Source organism: Pelodiscus sinensis, chromosome 27 (assembly GCF_049634645.1).
Source record: "Pelodiscus sinensis isolate JC-2024 chromosome 27, ASM4963464v1, whole genome shotgun sequence".
NCBI classification, from domain to species: domain Eukaryota; kingdom Metazoa; phylum Chordata; order Testudines; family Trionychidae; genus Pelodiscus; species Pelodiscus sinensis.
The window spans coordinates 9,333,122-9,353,787 of record NC_134737.1 but is presented as its reverse complement, the minus strand read 5'-3'; the positions used below and the strand labels follow the sequence as shown (position 1 = coordinate 9,353,787).

At 46.6% G+C, this 20,666-nt stretch overlaps 2 protein-coding genes across 2 annotated transcripts; both read right to left on the bottom strand.

The window, feature by feature from the left end:
- Positions 1–1,136: 1,136 nt before the first annotated feature.
- CIMAP3 (ciliary microtubule associated protein 3) lies at positions 1,137–7,699 on the bottom strand. The gene is made up of 6 exons (XM_075909976.1): positions 7,572–7,699; positions 6,238–6,380; positions 5,600–5,698; positions 4,240–4,373; positions 2,728–2,845; positions 1,137–1,367 (listed from the first exon to the last, which is right to left on the bottom strand). The coding sequence occupies exons 1-6, from the start codon at positions 7,594–7,596 to the stop codon at positions 1,299–1,301; spliced, it is 588 nt and encodes a 195-aa protein (XP_075766091.1). The 5' UTR covers positions 7,597–7,699; the 3' UTR covers positions 1,137–1,298.
- A 2,303-nt stretch (positions 7,700–10,002) lies between these two features.
- Positions 10,003–19,611, bottom strand: LOC102447198 (acidic mammalian chitinase). The gene is made up of 11 exons (XM_006130432.4): positions 19,571–19,611; positions 18,715–18,744; positions 16,779–16,980; positions 16,000–16,056; positions 15,731–15,896; positions 14,515–14,639; positions 13,367–13,490; positions 12,988–13,173; positions 11,730–11,849; positions 11,468–11,609; positions 10,003–10,377 (listed from the first exon to the last, which is right to left on the bottom strand). Exons 1-11 carry the CDS (start codon positions 19,593–19,595, stop codon positions 10,088–10,090), a joined length of 1,467 nt encoding a protein of 488 aa, XP_006130494.2. The 5' UTR covers positions 19,596–19,611; the 3' UTR covers positions 10,003–10,087.
- Positions 19,612–20,666: the final 1,055 nt, after the last annotated feature.

Genomic DNA, 20,666 nt, shown 5'->3' with positions numbered 1-20,666 from the left:
AGGACACTGCTAGAGAAAAACCCTTCTATTTTTCATTAACTCTAATCAGATTTTCTCGATCCACAGCCAGTTACCTTCTGGCAGCATCTGCTTTCCATCCCAATCTCTCTGAATGAGCTACAAATGGTATGGCCTGGAACCTCGAAGGCATTTAGGAGCCGTCTCCTACTGATTTCAATCTGTGGAAGGAGGACTCTCAAGTTTGTTAGGTGAACATGACCCCCAGTGGTGGCTGGAAACACAGGCCAGCAATACTGCTTCAGGCACTCCCCAAGCTACAAACATCTGACTCACAAACATCCCGCACACACAAACAAAAGCTCACCTGCAGCCTCAGGAAACAGGCAAGAGGCACAGGTGATGGCAAGGAGGGGCAAATGCTGGCTGCAGGACTCCAGAGTAGCAGGGTGCAGTTGCACAGCCAAAGGTTGGAGAGAAGCAGCGCTTTGAAGGGAAAACTGCCACTTCTCTCCAGCTGCCTACACAGCCACTCTCTGCTCCTCCAGAGCCCTCTGGCCTGCGTTCAGACTGCTCGCCCACTCCTAGTGAGTGGGGTCTGGATACAGCCCAGTGGGGGACAGCCAGGAGAGGGGGCTGGCTACAGGAACTGGTGGACAGCCTGTGGGGGGTAGAAGAGTGGCAGCCGGGGAATGCCCTTTATAATCTCCACCTACCTTCTCATCCTCTTCTAAGCCTGTCTTTCCTCAAGCACCAGCATTCAAGGTTAAATAAAAAACACTATTTCACTATTTTTATTGCAAATATACAATCTTTCAGCTACATTATGAGTTGAAGTAGGCTTTTGTGGGCCAGCCTGGGAACCTAACACCATTCATAACATTGTTTCTATGGGACTATGTGTTCCAAGTTCCAAACAACCGACTTACAAATGAACTTTTGGAACACATCCCGTTCGTAAACTGTGGACTTTCTGAGGCTTGATCCTCCACTACTTTGCTTATTCCTGCACATTCTGATTTGCTAGCATTTTACACCCACCTTGCACTACTGCTAGTTACAGTGCAAGACCCAAGGAAGTAAAGACTCAAACCCACTAGCACCAAAAGCCACATGTCATTTAAACTCAGCCCCTGCACAGTGGCCACATACCCTGACACTAAAGAATGTTCTAAAGATAACACTGTATTTTTTTAATGAAAAGACACTAATCAAGCACTAATGTAAACATTGGCCAGTTCTGCAGAACCAGTGATCCACCCCAATTTTTGGTGGAGCTAAAAACAGAATTGAGACACTTAACTGGACAGGATAAGACAGGCTCTGATGAGAAGAACTATTCAGCTGTAGTATAAGCTCAAGTAGGCCAGTCGATTCCGATATTTCCTGAATTCTTTATCTGTGATCAACTAAAACAGAAACAGATATTGACAGCTGTAACAACTTTTAAAAGTTGAGTTAAAGGACTCTCATTAGCTGCTAGCAGAGGGAGATTGCTAGTCTTTATGGGCTTGTCTAGACTTCGCTGAAGTTTTGAAAGAGGATATGCAAATTCTGTGGGAACTTGCATATCTCCTTCTGATCGATTTCACTTTCGAAAGCTCTGCTTTCGAAAGTGAAAGTAGTTTGGACGCGTTTTCTTTGGCAACCCCCCCTTTTTCGAAAAGCCGTGTAAATCTCATTTTTTGAGGAACAGCAGCTTTTTGAAAAAGGAGGAGGGCTTGCTGATAAAAACCGCGTCGAGACTACTTTCACTTTCGAACGCAGAGCTTTCGAAAGTGAGATTGGACGAAGATATGCATATTCCCGCAGAATTTACATATCCTTTTTTGAAACTTCAGCGTAGTCTACACATAGCCCAAGGTACATCTACACTGCACATTAATTTTGAAATAAGCTATTCTGAAATAGTGATTCCGAAATAACTTATTTCAAAATAGCACATCTACACTACAGGGAAGCCTCAAAATTAATCCGAGGCAGGCTTCCCTAATGCAGATGTGCTATCTTGATTTAGAGCCCCAGGAGGTACTGGGGAAGAATCCTGGAGTACAGGATCTTTCGAAAAAGGTTTTTTTTTCTAAAGAACCGCGTCTAGACCGTGGTTTCACTTTCAAAAAGCCCTTTTTCAAAAGAACGCATGGCCACCATTATGCAAATGAAGTATAGGAAATTCAAATTCCGGCTTCATTTGTAATTTCAATCTCTCTATTTTACATTGCTCTTTCTAAAGAGCGATGTAGACATTCCCTTAGAGTGGCCCTGGTGAGGGACTATTTTGAAAGAGCAGCGGTGTGTCTACACATTTTGAAATAACGGAATGGCTGTGTAGATGCTCACATTGTTATTTCGGAATAAGGGCTGTTGTTCTGAAGTAACGCTGCTGTGTAGACGTACCCTATGTGAATTAGCATTAGAGGGATACATGAGATACTGCACAAGCATATTTTATGAGGTTGCTTTTATCCTTAGACTGGAGCTGTCCTGTTTACTGTTTCAGCCCTCTCACCAGACCCTTTCTTCATAAATTAGTCCCTGCATGCTCAACTGCAATTTCATTAACAGTCATTCTTCCTTCCTACTGCTTGCAAGCTCACTGGATTTCTAGGAATTTTCCTCTCTCGATCTATGTGTACAACATGCTGCACTGAAAGAATATTAGTCCCTTTAAGCAACCATACACTTCCCTTTGTCTGATGCCTTGATCACCCGAGTCCCATCTCAAGTGTATAGAATAAGTATGTGGATACATGTATATAAATTCCATACCTCTGTTCTTAGAGTCCTCTTCTCTAGCATTGGTACTAAAGACCAATCTGGAGACCCAAACTTCATAGGCCAAGTGATTTTCTTATGTGGCAGCTTGTCTGCTTTATAGGTTCCAGGTCTGAAGAAAAATGAACACAAAATACATCTCGCTTCTGCAACTGATTGAGATGTGGAGTGTATACTCGGCTGTTTTGCAAAGTGCCACATTAATCCACTGGGAGATGTGCATGATATAGTCTTTGGGTCAATATACTTGGGGAGCCATTGGGCATGACATTTGGGGCTGTCCCTGGTTACGTCTCTCCTCTGTGTATTTGGTCCCATCCATCACACTGCAAACATGTCAAAAGATGACAAATGGGATATCCCTGCAACACATTCATAGCGGAGGGAGGTTCATGGATGCTGATTTCTAAAGGCATGTATGAAAACATGCCATGTTAAAAGGAGATATGTAAAACTGACAACACAGTCTTTCTTTTTTGCTGTGAATATTTCTTGTCTGAATATGTAAATCAGAGGTGGGGAACCGTTTTTGGGTCGGTGGCTACTGACCCACAGAAAAATCAGTTGGGGGCTGCACACAAACAAGAAGCAAAAAACCAAATACCAACCCTCACAGTTGTGGTCCCCAACTGAGAAGGAGAAGGGCACTCTCCACATTCCCCTTGCACACCAGAGTCTAGGGGAGCCCAGGCTAGTAGATTTTGTGTACTTCTGCTCCAGTGCATCTCCCCAGTGCTGGAGGGGAGTCCTGAGCCTTGGCGGCCAGATCCAGGCAAGCCAGGGGTGGGTGGGGCATGGAGCACATCTGTCCCCTGGGCCTGAGGTTCCCCACCCGATCTAAATTAACAAAGCAATAGAAATCAGACTCTTGCCCTACAGAGTGTGACTACAAACCACAAAAGCTGACTTTGTCCACTAAAATCTATGTGCAATAGCTTTAAAATTGTAATCTTTTTCTGTGCATAGTGTTTCTGTTTCCACAATAATTTGAGGGGATCACCATAACCTTGCTCTTTTTTCCAATCTACTGAGGTAGTTTTTTAATGCTCATGAAAAAGAACAAAAGACAGTAACTGGAGCTTGACGGTGGTGCAATTTCCTCTATCATGCTCAATCAACTATCATGTTTAGCACCCTTATTAATGGAGCCCTGAGCTTATCTTGAGTGGAGAGCCTGTTTCACTGAGTTGTGCCAATAGATTTAGTTGTTTTGTGTGGTGGTTAAATTGAAATTTACGTTCTATTTTATGAAAGCAGGATTTTGGGTCTCATTGTCCACTAGTTCACTCCCAATGTGAGTGCCACTTTAAGGGATCACAATATATCTGGCACGTGTGGACAGTGTTTTTATACACTCCAGGTGAGACTTTCAAAGGTACATAGCACAGGGCAGTTAGAACATGCAGTTGCCTACCTTCCATTTGTACCTCTGCAATCCTCCCCCTTAATGCTTAGGCTGGCTTTTTTACCTTTCTACTAAAGGAGCAAGAAACAGATTTATGGTACCCAGGGAAAAGCTCTCTATCCAGTGCCTTCTGCGGAAATCGTGACGACTTGATGGAAAATGGGGCGTATGCAGGCTGGAACTTTTGATCTTTGCCCCATGATGGCTGATGTGTTCCAGGGCCAGGAGTCACAGTCTATTTATAAGGGAGCAAATTAAAAAAAAAGAAAAAGAAAAAGAAAAAGAAAGGAACTCATTTACATTCTGTCTGCTCTGATTTTGTCAAGGGGTCTTAAAGTGATTGCAAATGTAAATGTACACATACTGCCAATGCAGTGTCAAGTGGTTTGAGTGTAAATGAGAGTCGGGAGCCATATATTTTGGGAATTCTCTAATTTTGTTCTGATTTTGGATTGCTAGGGATGCTCTGGCCATAAAACCACAAACCTTAAAGCCAGGCAGTTTTTTAGAAGGTGTCTATGAAAGTTTCCTACTAATCTTGTGGTAAGGACCGTACTGCTCCTAAAATGATTATCTTCTGGGAGTAATTAAGGGATCTGCAGGTATGTAGGATAGCTGTGTGGAAACCTGCAATAAGCAAGCATCCTGAGTGCTCTTTAAATGGTCCACTCTGAAATGCCCATCACCCTTGTATCTAGACACCATCTGTAATTCATAAACAGTAACATCAGTTTCTAATATACATCCTCTTGGTTGAGGAAGATAAGAACAAAGAACTACTTTAGCAGGTTAAGAAGTGGGTGCATTGAAAGGGACAGTCATTTTCCTTGTTTTGGTTGCATCATCAGCTGTAGAGATGGGATAGTTGAATGATTTCCCCACAGTTCAGGAAATCGGGGTAATCCATAATGAAATATATATATATGTGACTGACTGATGGAAAAATTCAACAATGAACAAAGAATCAGCTTAAAATCTATCCATTGCTTAATTTTTATTTATTAGGTGGCATTGAAATGGTGCACGAAGCTAGCCTTCCACACACATGTGAATTTCAACCTGAGTCAATAAATAGCAAATTAGCAATCCTTTATAGAGCTGTAACTATTAAAATAAAAAGTATTTTCCTCCCCCAAAATTTCAGAGTAGGACTTCTTTTAGGACTGTGTGATTCATGCACCATATTTCCAAAAGAGCCCAGCATCCAATGTGCACCCCACATGTTCAGCAGTTCTGAAAATTGGACCACTTATGTAGATGCCTAAATGCAAGGAGGCGGCTTTGGAAATTCAGCCCTACATGCTTAATTCTGCCATCACATATCTGCAGCAGCTAGCAACGTGAATGGAAATTGGCCATAGACATCTCAGGCGCTGGCAAGAGAATTACAGTGCGTTCGTTGTTTTAACCGCCCACCGGCACACGCAGCAGCCTTGACACCCAGTAGAGTGTTTTCCTTACCTTGCAGTCTGGTGGAAAACGTGGGGATGTTCTTGCTCCTAGTATATAACCTTTGATGCTTTCTGGTTTATGAGTCAAGGCATATACTATGGTACTCCTCTGTATGTATAAAGCAGAAGCACGCTTTGTGTCAGTTACAATGTCAGTGACATCAGTTTAAGGTGTAATTGATTTGAACAGTTATAGCCTGAATTGTTTGTTGTTAAAGACTCTTAGTTCAAAAAATGGCCTTTTTTGACTTTTACTATTAGTGTGGGGTGGGTATAAAGAGCTGTGAATTCAATTCCCAGCTGTGTCACAGCCCCTGTGTGTAATTCAGCGAAAGTCACTTAATTCTCTCTGTACCTCAGCTGGAAAATGAGGCATAATAATCCCGTCTTTTGTTTCTATTGGGTAACATTTTTAAAAGTATGTTTGACTTTCAGTGCGATTTAGGCTCCTGAAATTACATTTGAAAATGGGACTTAGACTTCTAAGTCACTTAGGTGCTCTTGGAAAAATCCTCCTTCTCTTTAGGGCCAGGACTCTTCCAGGGCGAGGACTATTTCATTAAATATATGCACAATCTCCAGCCCACAAGAGCCTGCTACTATCATCTTCCTACTCTGGGATGGGAGTTCCACTGCAGAACAACTCACCTCTTCACTGTTGTAACTCCCAGGCCCAAGGTGGGGAGACCCTAGGATCGGTACCAGCTTGTTTCCCAGTCTGTCGGGAGCATGGTGAAAGGGGAAAATTTTCCTTGCCTGACATGATCCAAACGAGTTTCGCCTTTGCACAGCTACAGATGCCAGAAACAACAGAGAGGTAGATTAGAAGCACCCACTGGGGGTGCCTAGGTTGGATATGGGCAGAGGAGTCCTCCCAGAGGGTATCCAGATTAGGTGTGGCCAGGGGAGTCCTGCAGGATGTGGCTAGGTTTGATGTGCACACGGGAACCCCAGGAGGTGCCAGGGGAGTTCAGTGAGGGCAGAGGAACTCCTAGGAAGTGCCTGGGTTTGGAGTTGATGGGGAACCCCTGCGAGGTGCTGGAGTGGGTTCTTGGGGGCTACAGAGGAGCCCCCATGGATGCCAGGGTTGGGTGTGGACAGGGGTTCCTCTGGGAGAGGTCTGGGGGGGGGGGTATGGCACAAAGATGGAAAGCCCTGGGAGGTGCTCAGGCTTGCCATGAACAGAGGAATTGGGGGGTGAAGGTGTACAGGGGGTCTTGGCAAGAGCAGGGGAGCCCCCCAAGAAGTGCTTGGATGGGGGAGGTCTGGGGGAGGCAGGCGGGGCATGGGGAGGGGAGCCCAGTGGGGGCAGGCCGGGTGTGGAGAGGGCAAGCAGGGCACTGGGAGAGGAGGGGCAGGCGGGGCATGAGGAGGAGCACCCTGGGGGGGGGCAGGTGCGGCGTGGGGAGGGGCACCCGGGGGGGGACAGGCAGGGCGCGGGGAGGGAAGCCCCAGGGGAGCAGGTGGGGCATGGGGAGGGGCACCCGGTGGGGGGGCAGGCGGGTCGCGGGGAGGGAAGCCCCGGGGGGGGGCAGGCGGGGCGCGGGGAGGGAAGCCCCGGGGGGGGGGGCAGGCGGGGCGCGGGGAGGGAAGCCCCGGGGGGGGCAGGCGGGGCGCGGGGAGGGAAGCCCCGGGGGGGGAGCAGGCGGGGCGCGGGGAGAGAAGCCCCGGGGGGGGGGCAGGCGGGGCGCGGGGAGGGAAGCCCGGGGGGGGGGCAGGCGGGGCGCGGGGAGGGAAGCCCGGGGGGGGGGCAGGCGGGGCGCGGGGAGGGAAGCCCGGGGGGGGCAGGCGGGGCGCGGGGAGGGAAGCCCGGGGGGGGGGCAGGTGGGGCGCGGGGAGGGAAGCCCCGGGGGGGGCAGGCGGGGAGGGGAGGGAAGCCCCGGGGGGGGCAGGCGGGGAGGGGAGGGAAGCCCCGGGGGGGGGGGCAGGCGGGGAGGGGAGGGAAGCCCGGGGGGGGGCAGGCGGGGAGAGGAGGGGCTCACCTGTCAGCTCCCACTCCCAGATCATGCCGCCTGCCCGTGTGTACGGCCCGTTACCATGGAGACGGCGGGGGGGGGGGCCCGCGGGGCGATCCGTGCCGGGGGAGCCGGGTCCTTCTCTGCCCGCAGCCCTGCCCGGGGGCTGGGAGGGGCCGCTTGGGTCCCTGGCTCTCAGCGCCCCCGCTGGACAAACGGGGGGGGGGGGCGGTTCAGCTCTGTGGGCCTGAGCTTAGGCACAGAGGGGGGGCAGGGCTGTTTGTAGCCCCCCAGGGGAGCTTCTTGCACAAGAGCTCCCCTGGCCGTGTGGAGCTCCCCTGGCCGTGTGGAGCTCTCGTGGCCATTTCAGCCAGCGGGCTTCCTTGCCCAAGAAATCCCTGCGGGGCGGCCACGCTGCCCTCCTGCGCACGGGGGCTTACACCTGATAAAAGAGAGCGTCACTCTCGCGCCAGGAGCCCTCTCTTACCAGGCCCTACTGTCAATTTCCTGGCGCAAGAGCAGGCGGGGCCGTGTGGACGCTCTGCAGATTCTCGCGCAAGAACGGGGCCATACTGGCGCAAGAAGCCGCGAGTGTAGACGTAGCCTAACTGGCTGGCTGCTCTGACGCCGGCTGGCAGCGAGGCTGGAGATGGTATCCCCTGTCTGCAGCGCGCAGGGTTAGTTAGGCCGATGTTACTTAGCGAAAAGGGACTCAACGGGCCCGCTGACGGGAGGGGTGGCAAAGGAGGTGACTGTGCCGTGGGCCTCGGGATTTCTGGCCGCTGTCACCACTGCTGCAGCAGCAGTTGCGGCCAGACCCATCCCAGGCTCTTTAAATTGCCACGGAGCATTACACGGCGCATGCTGGGTCGTTCTCATGAGTACGGGGACGGGGGGCAGTGTGGCACTGTCTGGGCAGCACTGAGGGCTGGCTGCCCCCAGCCCTGTCCCTTCCAGGAATGTGGAGTCACTCCCCACTGTGCCCAGGAGCCATGACAGTCTGCCAGCCCCCCAACTATCAACAAAGACTCTGTAGCTGTGTCTAGACTGGCAAGTTTTTCCGCAAAATCATCTGATTTTGCAGAAAAACTTGCCAGCTGTCTACACTGGCCGCTTGAATAGCCGCAAGAACACTGACGATCTCATGTAAGATCGTCAGTGTTCTTGCGGAAATACTATGCTGCTCCCGTTTGGGCAAAAGTCTTTTTCCGAAAGACTTTTGCGCAAAAGGGCCAGTGTAGACAGCACAGTACTGTTTTCCGCAAAAAAGCCCCGATCGTGAAAATGGTGATCAGGGCTTTTTTGCGGAAAACCGTGTCTAGATTGGCCACGGACGCTTTTCCGTAAAAAGTGCTTTTGCGGAAAAGCATCCTGCCAATCTAGACGTGCTTTTCCGAAAATGCTTTTAATAGAAAACTTTTCAGTTAAAAACATTTCCGGAAAATCATGCCAGTGTAGACGTAGCCTGTATGTGCTCCTAAGCCACAGAAAAGTCAGATGAGAAATACCAGCTGGACCTATTCCAGTCAGCATTCCACATGCCTAACCCACTGGCACACACAATGTTGTGCATGCTTTGCAGGTAGACAGTTAGGAGACAGGCATGCTAAAACCCATGCCTGTCATTCCATCCAATATTGCCTCATTGTTTCCTTGTGCTCCCCCATCTGGCTTTGCCTCCCTCTGTCATCTCTTTTATTACATTATCAGCTCTTGGGACAGCAAGAATTGTCATTTAGTTCTGTATTTGTACAGCACCTAGCTCAGCAGAGTTATGCACTGTGCCCAGGGTTTCCAGGTGCTATTACTATTCCAAAAATAACGGTAATAGAATAGCAACCCCTATGGCTGTTTCTATACACCAAAGTAAATTTCAGTTCTTTCAGATTTTCTCCTGTTGTTCACCTTCCCAGAATCATGTTTGCTTTTTATTGACTCATATTTAGGTTGTAGTCCACTATGGCCCCTAGATCCATTTCTGCAGTACTCCTTCCTAGACGGTCACTTCCCATTCTGTATGTGCAGGGGCGGATAAAGGTCAGGGCGAGCGGGACCCCACGCTTCAAGAAGCCCCGTGCATGAGCATGCGCCGTGGCAAAGGGGGGCCCCGCGAATTTGTGCTGCCTTGGGCCCCACAAAATGGTCATCTGCTCCTGTGTATGTGTATATCATTCTGTCTTTCTAAGCTCCCCAAAATGAGGATAATAAACCTTCCTATAATTTGTCTTGAGTGTTTGTCAGTTTACCTGTATTCTTTTTTGGGGCAGGGACTCTCTCTTATTGTACGGCATCTCTGATCTCAGTTGGCAGTCTTTTAATAAAAAGAATACAATTTCTGTCCCCAGGGGCAAATTCAAAATGCCACATTATCCAAAAAGAAAGCTAAAACAATAAAAAGTGATGTTGAAGTCACTGTCCCTCAAAACAGACAAACACATGAGAGTTTATGCTGCGGACATTTATTTCAGGATTTGTGCGGGTTTGGTGATGTGCATTAAGCGGTGGGGAATTCGGATCGAGTTTATCTGCTTTAAGCTCCTGATTTATGCCCAGTTACAGCAGCTGCAGCTTGAATCAAAGACCAGGCCGGTTTGACAATACTGCTCGTAAGTGTTGCCATTCAGACAGTGCCAGAAAGCATTGCTGTTGGTGGCAACAGGGTAGAGGCCATTGGCTTTACCCGCACAGAACCCACTGCCACCGGAGCTGCTCCCACTTCCAGAGCTGCTCCCACTTCCGGAGCTGCTTCCACTCCCAGAACTTCCGCTACCACTTCCACCGGAACTGGGTGCCTCTGTGATTGGAGCAACGGGCTGAGCAGGAGCAGTGCAGCCTGGAACAGCAAATGATGGCACTTACTATAGCTCTGTCTATAACAATCCATTATTTTATAACATGCCCAGTCGCTTTATTATCTGACTGTGGTAATCGATGCACTGAGTAGAAGCAGGCCAATACCCTGCTGTCTTGGAGAGGTACAAGTCCCCTGAGAGCTGGCTGAGCCTCTTGACTGCATTAAAAATGGGAATAAGAAAGGCCTGATCCAATTCCCACTGAAATCCATGGGAATCTTTTCATGGACTTAATTGGGGTTTGAATCGAGTCATTAGCGAGTACTCCCTTGAAGGATTCACATTCACCTCTGTTGTAAACCCTTTGCAGTCAGTGGAATTACTGGTAAATAAGAGATGAATTGGACCCTGACACTTAAATAATTGTTTCAATTAGAAGGAGATTAATTTCCAAGGGGACCCACTAGGGATGCATCTGCACAGCAGGGCTTAATTCGAAATAAGCTATGCAAATTGCACTACATCAATTGCGTAGCTTGTTTCAAAATTGGGAGTGTCTACATAGCACATATTTAGAAATAGATCATCACTCTTCCTCCAACTTCCCTTATTCCTTGTACAATTAGGGTTACAGGAGTTGGAGTAAGTCCTCCAGCTTGCCAGTATTTCAACATTATTTCGAAATAACTTCTCTGTGTAGACACAAAGTTATTTCGAAATAATGCTAGTTATTTTGAAAGAATGTTGCTGTGTAGATGTACCCTCAGACAGCTGTTAATTTTTTCCAGAGTAGGATGTTTAGAACACACATCTTTAAAAGGGTCTGCCGGATGATAGAGTCATATGAAAACTACCTCCGGCTAGTTTTGTGAGTCCTCTTAGCAAACCAGTTCCTATGTATCCAGCAAATTTGGTCTCTCTGAAAGAGCCATGCTTTGACAGAAAGATGGGACAAGGAGTCAGAAAAAGAGAACTTAATGGGAAAGTCTATTGTGGGCAGGATATAAAGCTGCTTCTCTTGAGTAAAGTGTAGTTCAGCATTCTGTACACCCCATGAGAGCATTCAAATTCCCATCGCTTTCTAAAGAAAGGGAGTTCATTCAGAAAGCCCATTCTGCTTCAGCCACTTACTGGTGCTCTGCAGTCCAAGAGTGGTCTTCAGGGTGTTGATCAAGGGGAATTTGCCCTGGTTGCAGAACGTGCCGGTGAAGTCATCCAGGTCAATAGCCCATACCATAGCCCCACCAAAGTTGTTCTTCATTAGCCACTGAGTCTGTTAATAGACGGGAAAAAAGTTAAGTCAATCCAAAACCTGCAAAAATGGATTCAAGGGACTGCAGAGACGCAGAATGGGATCCCCCTGATTTTGATTGGCCAGAGAGTCCCATCATACCTTGATACTGAAGCTCTTGATATTGTCATATCCCACCCACTCACTGCCTTGGTAGGCATAGGGAACATCCTGTGGCGCATCCCACACTTGAGTGGCTCCGTTCTTCAGGAAGGTGCAGATCTAAAAAACAGCCAAGAGTGAAACAGAAACAAAATCTTCCATCATTACTGTGCACAAGAATTAGAAAGGAAGAGCAACCGTGTAGCCAAATGGACAGAAAACCGCACAGCCGTTTTGAAGCCACACCTGTATAAAGTAGATTCTCTTGTTTTCATCTCCTACTTCATTGGGGACCTTCTGGGCTTCTATGCAATATTCTCTGTCTAATACTTAGTAAATAGCTACCATCGTTTTATAGTCAGTCACTAGAAGCTAAGCTAAGACATTTAAATTCATGTTTCACACTCTGCTTGCCAGTGCCGGCTTTAGGATGTGTGGGGCCCAATTCGAACAGTTTCGACAGGGCCCTGACAACCAGGATTTTTTGTTGAGCAAAACAAAACGAAACAACAATCAGCACACAAACAAAGAGTCACAGCCCCTTTAAATCCCCAGCTACAGGGCAGAGTCCTGCCTTCTTGCCAAACCCTGGGTCTGACTCCCTCTCCTGCGGCGCAGGGAAGCCGCTGTGCTTCTCTTCTGGGGCCGACGGGGCACGCCAGCACACTTCCGGCTTTAGTGTGCGGGGCCCGATTCGGGGGCATCGGGTGAATCGGCCTAACACCGGCCCTGCTGCTTGCAAAGGTGTAGTGTGTATGTATATAGTGTCATGAGCTTTCGTGGGCAAAACCTCTTCCTCAGATGGGATGATCGACCCCTCTGAGACTTTTAGACATGCAAGGAACTGCATTCAGTGCCTCAAAATCATCCCATCTGATGAAGTGGGTTTTGCCCACAAAAGCTTATGCTCTAATACATCTGTTAGTCTATAAGGTGCAACAAGGCTCCTTGTCACAATAGTAGTTTTGAATGTTAATGAATACCTCATCAATCACCTTAGTGGATTAACTCTTTTTTCCTCTTCTCTCAGAGGATAGCTGTGTTAATCTGTAACTTTAAAAACAATAAGTAGTCCTATGACACCTTAGAAACTAACAAATATATATGTAGAAGCGACAAAGAGCCTTTCTCTGTATACTCAGTTACCATTATTCCGCAGGAATCATTTATACTTTGTTTTATATGCACTGTGATGGCCCGAGGTTGTTTGAACAAGCAGATATTTTTGTGTGCGTAGGCAACTACACAGCACACATACCTCATAGTAAGCCCAGAACCCAGACTGTCTTGTGTACGGCCCAGCGGGGCCGGGGCCGGAGGTGGGCGCGCCGATGGCAGTGTTGGATGGGTTGCTCAGGATGAAGTTGTGTCCGTAGGTTGGGAATCCAACAATGAGCTTCTCAGCCGGGGCCCCGTTGTTCAACCAGTAATTCATGGCATAGGCCTGTAAAAACAGTCGGTGAGCTGCAGTCTCGGGATCACAAGTAGCGGCAATTCTTTTATCCCGGCATTTGTCAAGGATCAACTCCATGCTATTCATTTCTTATCAGAAACCTTTGGATCCATTTAATTAAAACGCTGGGTCTGGGGATTGGTTTGGTTAGGCCATTGGGAGATCTTGGGCAAGAGATACTTACAACATTTAGATCGGCATTGCTGCCGGTGTCAGTGGGGCTTTGGTACAGGGGGCTGTTCTCTCCAGTGTATCCTTCCCAAGAGCCATGGAGGTCATAGGTCATCACATGGATGTAGTCCAGATACCTGGGGTGATAAAATTGCCTTCATTGTTGTCTTCATCTCTGAATGGTTCATTTTCTTAACAGCTGTGGCATTCAGGGCCACTCTAATGGGAGCGCGGGGCCTGGGGTAACTCCCCTGTTCCCAGTGTCCTAGGTATGGGGCAGCCCCCGCCCCGTTGCAAGCTCCGCCCCATCCCCAAGCTCCACCCCCTTGTCCCCTCTCTTAAGCAATGTGGCCCAGGGATAAGGGGACCTGGTGCGGCAGCAGCAGGGCTCACCACCTCCCCCCACTCACCACATGGGTGGCGGGAGCTGGAGCAGCCCAGCAGCCTGCACCACGCTGCCGCACCACCCTCCAGACCAGCTGCGCCCCGCGTCTCTGTGGTGGCAGGACCAGAATTGCCTGAGGCTGTGATACTCTGCTTCCTGCCACCACTGAGAAGTGGAGGCTGGGAGAGGGTGGTGGGGCAGGGGGAGAGGAGCAGTGGCCGGGCCAATCTGGCTCCTACTGTGGCGGGGAGTGCAGGGGGAGAAGGGACGATCCCCGTTGTCGCTGAACCAGGCCCCATAATCCCGCAGGTCCCTGCTGTCCATAGGATGGTTGGGCTGGCCACCGTCCTATGGATGGGATGGCTATGGTAGCATTTCAAAGCAGTGATATCAACAGCCCCGTATTTTTGGCGTCTACTTTAAAGGTTTGTAGCTAAAGGATGGAGTCTGCTTTAAGTGCCAGGAGTTCACTACAGATACCAAATTGTTTAGACTTCAGTGGCTAAAGTCAAGCACCGAACTCCTTATTGGTCTGAGTTTTCAGTGGTGCTGAGCCCTGCAGCTTTTCCAGGCTTTCATGGGCGCTCAGCACCTGTGAAAATCAGGGCTTTGACAATCAGGGCTTTGACAATCAGGGCTTTCTTTCTTTAGGTGCTTCACTCAGCAGCCAGCCTTGAGGCTTGCATGGTTTTCACAGGGAAACAGATTCATTGTCTCAAACATGGCCAGTGCCTTAAGCTGGGGATGATGAGTAGAGCTGAAAGCCTGGTACTCACTGGCTGAGCTGAGGAATCTGGTAGCCTGACTCAATGTTAGAGATGCCTGCAGCCACAGCGGCGGTGACCATGAGCCTGGGCTTGTTAACCTGTGTGGCCTCCTGCTCAAAGGCTTGCAGCATTTCCTAAAACAGATTATAAAGAAAAGACCACCTAACTGGCAAGGGGCAGCAGCACAGAGCTTTGGTCGCCCTCCACATGTACCTGGTGAATAAGAAACAGCCCCATTCCCTCCTTGAGGAGTCTTAGCCTGCTGGGTTTTGTCCTCCCATCTTTTGTTAATTCTGTCTGGCATTGTGAAGAAGATGGGTCAAACTTTTCAGAAGTTAGGTTCCTAATTTCCACTTTCAAAAGTGACTTAAACACTTGAGAAGCCAAGTCCCATTGATTTTTAATGACATTTAGGTGCCGAAGGGCAGATTTTCAAAGACACTTAGGTACCTAAAAATGCAGCTAGTCACCTGGTCGGATTTTGAAAAGCACCGAAGCCAATCAGGTGCATAATTTCTATTTAAATTAAGAGGCGTTAAGTGTCTAATATGCTCAGGCATTTCTGAAAATCACACTAGGCACCTGTCTGCATTTTTAGTCTTCTAGATACTTTTGAAAATGTGGGTCTAAAGATCTAGTTCACTTTTGAAAATGGGATATTAGTTTCTACATCGCTCACACACTTTTGAAAATGTAACCCTCTGCCTTTATTACAGAGCATCCCCGCTATACATCCATAATACATTAAAAAATGTGGAAATATAATGAAATGACGTAAAACGAGGAATTTTTTTCCGGTGGCTTTTTTCTGGTGATTTGCACTCATATTTTTTTTTTTGCATGACATAAGAGCGAGAAATGGGAGGACTTATAATGCATCAGTTCCTATAAGCATCAATGACGTTAGTGCGGAACCGACATATACCAGGGTGACTTATAGCAAGGACGTCCTGTATTCATCAGCTAGGAATTTACAAGCGCTAAGGGCTCTTCTAAACCTAAAGCTGATTTACAGTCAGATCTTGCATTTTTGTCTATCCTGCAGAATCCCATATACATTTGCCAAACTGAATACTAATTAATTATGCTAATCTCACTGGTATTTGGTATTTTATATGCTTTTACGCTTGATTGCTGGAACATTTGTAGTGCATTGTACAAACAATCTGTGACTTTTTTTGTACTGGGGTTTCTTTCAACAGCAAAGAGCTGGCTTCCTCCTTACCTGAACAAGAACAGTGAAGAGGCCCTTGTCCTGAGCAGGGCTGCCTCTGGAGCCAGGGTATTCCCAGTCAAAGTCCAGCCCATCAAATTCGTACTGGCGCAGGAATGTGATAACGGAGCTGATGAAGGTCTGGCGAGTCGCGGGAGTGGAAACCATTGCAGTAAATCTAGGGAGGAAAAAGGGGGAAAGGAGTCAGGTCGTTGCACCTCTCACGCAGCTGTTCAGAATATCGGGATGCTGTCATAGGGAAAGGGATGGGTTGGACTTACGGAGCTGTTCCAAAATTCCAGCCTCCGATAGCCAGGAGGGTCTTGAGTTGTCCATTCCTACAAAGACAAAGATGGGAGATTGGCATGAAGAAGAAAGTTTCAAACAGAAGCCTTCTGTGTTGTAATTGCTGTCCTGAGAGAGAAAAGATACTCATGTGCTCTGAAACTTGTTATATTGCCTTGGTTGGGCAGCTCTTTACCTGTGTTACAGATGAGGAAACTGAGGCAAAGGGCATGGAAGTGACTTGCCCAAGGTCACACAGCAAGTTAGTGGCAGAGCCAGCAAAGGACGCCCCCCCCCCCCAGGTCTGATTCCTATTCACTGTGTCAAAATTCCACCCCTAAGTGAGCTTTGCAAATTGACAGACATCTCCCATTACTATTTAGATATGTATTTAATGGGAACATATTAGATGTAATATACATCAATAGATGATACACTTGGGTTTATTGCTTTAAGTTCCCTAGAAGTCTAGTTTGGATAGAGGATCGTAGTAACTGAAGATAAATAATTATCTAGACATGGATTCTCTTGCACTGCCGTACCGCCCCTGTCTACACCATCACCTCTAATCTTCATAAGTGGTTGCTATAGTGTTTTGGGACTATGCATAGCACGTTGGAGCAACCAAAGAAGACATTTCTGTCAGTCACGTCTGCTTCTTTCTGGAGCCTTGTTTATAATAATGCAGTGAGTTTTAAGGATCTAGTTATCCTAGTATATTCAGGGAAGTTAATGCACAAATCTATCATCAGTCTCTTGCCATAGGATTACTCACTGGTTTTTCAAGCCATTAAAGGAACTGTAGAGAGTCAGGTCGTTCCATTCAATGGTGGTGATCTGATTGTTCTTCATCCCCGCAAAGGCATAGATCAGGTGAGTACAGAGGCATGGGTCGATGTTATCCGGCATAAAGCGGCCAAGGCCTGGTCTGTACTGGGCCCAGTTGGTGAAGTAGCATGTCAGCTGGTAGGCAGAGCCTGTTTTTCGGCCAAGAAGAGGGGGAAAGGTTATAGGGATATCTGTCACAAGGAACTACCGTGGCTCATGAACATGAAGCATGGCCCCAGATAGAGGACTCCTTCTGAGTATGCCAAATGGGACCTCAGGGTAGAGATGATGTTATTCTATAGGGGAGCATTCTAATCCTTTAAGACCCAACTCTGAAAACCCTTGCTTCTGGACATACTGCTTGCTGCTTGGAGATATTTTCAGTGAAGTCAATGCTGGCAAAAAAAAAAAAACCCTCGCAAAAATGCAGTATTTTTGCACAGGGTAGAAATATAGGAATAGAAGACACGGAAAGCTGCTGCATATCTCCTTGCAACTCCCTCATTTAGGACCGGTATCCACAATTCATAAAATGTAGATGCTGCGAATGTCTTGATATAATCCAGATCTCTTACTAATGGCAGGGTTGGCTGAGAACGCAAACCACGTATTATTTGAAATTGTAGGCATTGCTCTATTCTGCTAATATGAGAGCTGGTAAAAAAAGAGGATATGCAAATCTGAATATCTATAGTTTTGAAAATGCAACATTTTCAGTTTCAATCATTAAAAAAAGTGTCACCAGCTGTTTGGCTGAGTTAAAAAAACAACCACCCCAAAACCAAAACTTCAAACTGTCAACCAGTTCTAGTCAATAATAATTATGGGCCCGATTCTCTGTTCACTCACAAGTGTGTAGGAAGCATTACACTCTTAGTATAACTGGTGTAAGTGACAGGAGAATCCAAGCCTGTTGATTTTACACAGGACCGGAATACCTTTAAAACAACAGAACTGCTGGTCAGTTTTGTCTGGCCAAGCTGGAAAATGAAGTTGGTCTTTGGCTGAATGTGATGGCTCAATGCACTGTGCAGAATGCTTTGATTAAATTATGAATGCCATCATTTGAATTTTGGGCTCTCCTTAAAGCCAGTCTTGCCCCTCATACAGTGTAGGTCTGTAACGAATGGTAGGATGGGTTATACAGGTTGAAAGAGGCACTTGCTGGTGTGGCAACATCCGTGGCCCGGCATGATTTTAGTTAGCCGGATGTTGACTTATGGGTGTGGCCACGTTCCCCACAGTCCCATAAAGTTTGTTTACTGCCACCAATTCTAGCTCTCAGTGTTCTGTGCTGTTATTGAGTTCTAATTGACCTCTAAATGTCTCCTAAGAGCCAATCAGCAGTGGAAGTGTTGGTAATGCTGTTAGACGATATTTACCATCTGTGGTCTGGCAAATTCTCTAGTTCAGCACCAGTTAGGCACCGGACTAGAGAGGTTCAACCTGCATCTAAAAGTTTATGCTTTCTCTTTTCCTCTATTTGACATTGTGAATGAGCTATCAAGAGAATAGTCATATTGGGTTAGACCAAACGTCCATCTAGCCCAGTATCCTGTCTTCCAACAGTGGCCAATGCAAGATGTCCCAGAGGGAGTGAACAGAACAGGGAATCAAGTGATCCATCAAGTTTCACAGAATTGTTTGTTCACCGTGCTCTATGTATCTCTATTTGTTCAACTGCTATCTGCGGTAGAGGGCTTTGTGAATGGGATGTAAATAAGAGACCACTGTTTTGTTTGGATCCTCTTAAAATGAGCCCCAGACTTTGAAAATGGATATATAGGGCTTAATTTGTGGGGGTGGGGACATAATACAGGTAAGATCTGGTGAATAAATAGTGTGTCAGGAAAGAACAAGAATCATTTAAGAAAAATACTCACCCAGCTGAGCATTCAGCAAAAGTGCCAGCCCTGTCAAGATAAGCAAAAGTAAAGAAACTATCTAAATAAAGTGCAAAATACACAAATAGTTCATAACCTCAAATGCCTCCGATCAGTTCTGGTTATAAGATACCATATTGTACTCAGGAATAAGACCTTCCTAAGGACTTAATGTACAAATGAGTGGTTAAATCCTGCCCATGAATACGTGAAAGTTGTAGATATAAAGGGATAGAATTTAGCGTGCATCATTCACGTAAGATTGAGTCAAATACTGTCGCTGCATTTACAAAGAAGATCGGATAATTGACCCATAAGTCCCGAGGAAAGGAGTAATCAAATATCACGTCTCAGGCTAATAAACTGTGCCTTAGGCGGTAAGGAAGGAATTTTCCACTCTTATGCACAGCATTGCACAGTTGTATGGTGCATCACTAGGAAGTTCTTTGACCTTCTTCCAAAGCACAGAGGTTGTCCACTGCTATGGGCAAAGTACTAGTCTAGATGGGTGGTTTTCCCATCCTTTTTCATTTGTGGACCTCTAAACAATTTTGAACAGAGGTGCGGCTGCCTTTGGGAATCATAGACATAGTCTAAGCTTGAAAACCACTGTTATATGGTAATGACAACCTTTTGTGGACCCTTTAGACATAGTCTGAAGATGCCCAGGAATCTGCATATCAAAAGCCGCTGGTCTAGATGGACCAAATGGCTTAATTTAGTATTTTGAATCGGTGTGCTGTATAGACCTACCTATTTGTGTCCTAAGTCACTTTGCAGAAGACAACTGCATCTTAAATTGATCAAGAATATAGCTGCACAATTCCTGTGGAAATAAGGTTATGTAGCGACTTACCGGTAAGGAGGATCAGCTTAGCCATGATTTACCTCTGTACTGATCCAACGCTGTTTCTCTCGTCCTTTTATACCATGTGCCTCCTTCTTTATCACACGGTCACCTTGTCACCAAAGAGACCGAATGGTGCAGTATCTAACCATTAATTAGCGAATCCATTAGCTATTAATGGTTAGCTAATGGATAAATCAACAAAACTTTCCAGCCTCCCTTTGTAATACATTCTAATTTCTAATTTCTAGGTAACTTATCTTGTATAATAGTCTTACCACCATGGAAAGGGCAGAGCTAAGGAGATATAAAAGATAAGCATTCATTTTCCAGTGTGCTGGTTCATATACTAATTTAATGCTCCTGATTAAAATGTATTTCTTTTGCAGTGCAAATAACCTTTTAATAGGTTTGTTGAATGTTCCTAGATAAAAAAAACCCTGTAAATATGGTTACTTGAATGAGATTGGAGATTCCAAGAGAACTTTATGTAACTATTTTGTATTTAAACATTGTTAAATGTCAGAGTTTTCCCCCTGGTCCTGCTTACAAGCGAGGGGGCTTTGTAGTGAAGTGCGCAAACTAGGTCTAGCAGCAGTTTGTTTAAAGCTAGCCAGACAAAAGTAAGGTGGAATTAACTGTACCTCTTTGACTTAGGGAGCAGTCTGCTTCCGTCTCTATGATGTTGGGCTCATGTGTATGATTGTTTTGAATACTAAAAAATAAATTTGTTACATTGCAACCTTCCAGCAAGAATATTTATGTTTTTATATAGCTTCTCTGTGTCTATGCCAGGAGTGGGACTAGCCATCAGTGGAGTAAAGCAATTTACTAATTGTTGAATGAGATCAGAATCGGGTGCAGTGTCTCCTTTTCTCGTGCAAACTGCACTATCTGTCCCCCAGGTATTGTATTGGTCTGAGTTAGATTGTAGAAATAGACAAAAACCAAAATGCAAATTGAATTAATAGATTATAAACCCACAAGGGAGCACTGTGATCAGTCTGACTTCCTGTCTCCCACAGGCCATAAAACTGCCTTAAAACATAAGAACACAAGAATGTCCATACTGGGTCAGACCAATGGTCCATCCAGCCCAGTATCC

Coding starts and splice junctions, on each gene's coding strand:
- CIMAP3 (XM_075909976.1), bottom strand. CDS start 7,596: ATGATCTGGGAGTGGGAGCTGACAG. Junction 6,381..7,571: donor CTGGGAGTGGGAGCTGACAG/GTGAGCCCCTCC, acceptor TGGCATCTGTAG/CTGTGCAAAGGCGAAACTCG. Junction 2,846..4,239: donor GATAGAGAGCTTTTCCCTGG/GTACCATAAATC, acceptor ATTTTTCTTCAG/ACCTGGAACCTATAAAGCAG.
- LOC102447198 (XM_006130432.4), bottom strand. CDS start 19,595: ATGGCTAAGCTGATCCTCCTTACCG. Junction 11,610..11,729: donor TCAAGAGCTTCAGTATCAAG/GTATGATGGGAC, acceptor GTCTATTAACAG/ACTCAGTGGCTAATGAAGAA. Junction 10,378..11,467: donor TCTTGGACTGCAGAGCACCA/GTAAGTGGCTGA, acceptor TTGCTGTTCCAG/GCTGCACTGCTCCTGCTCAG.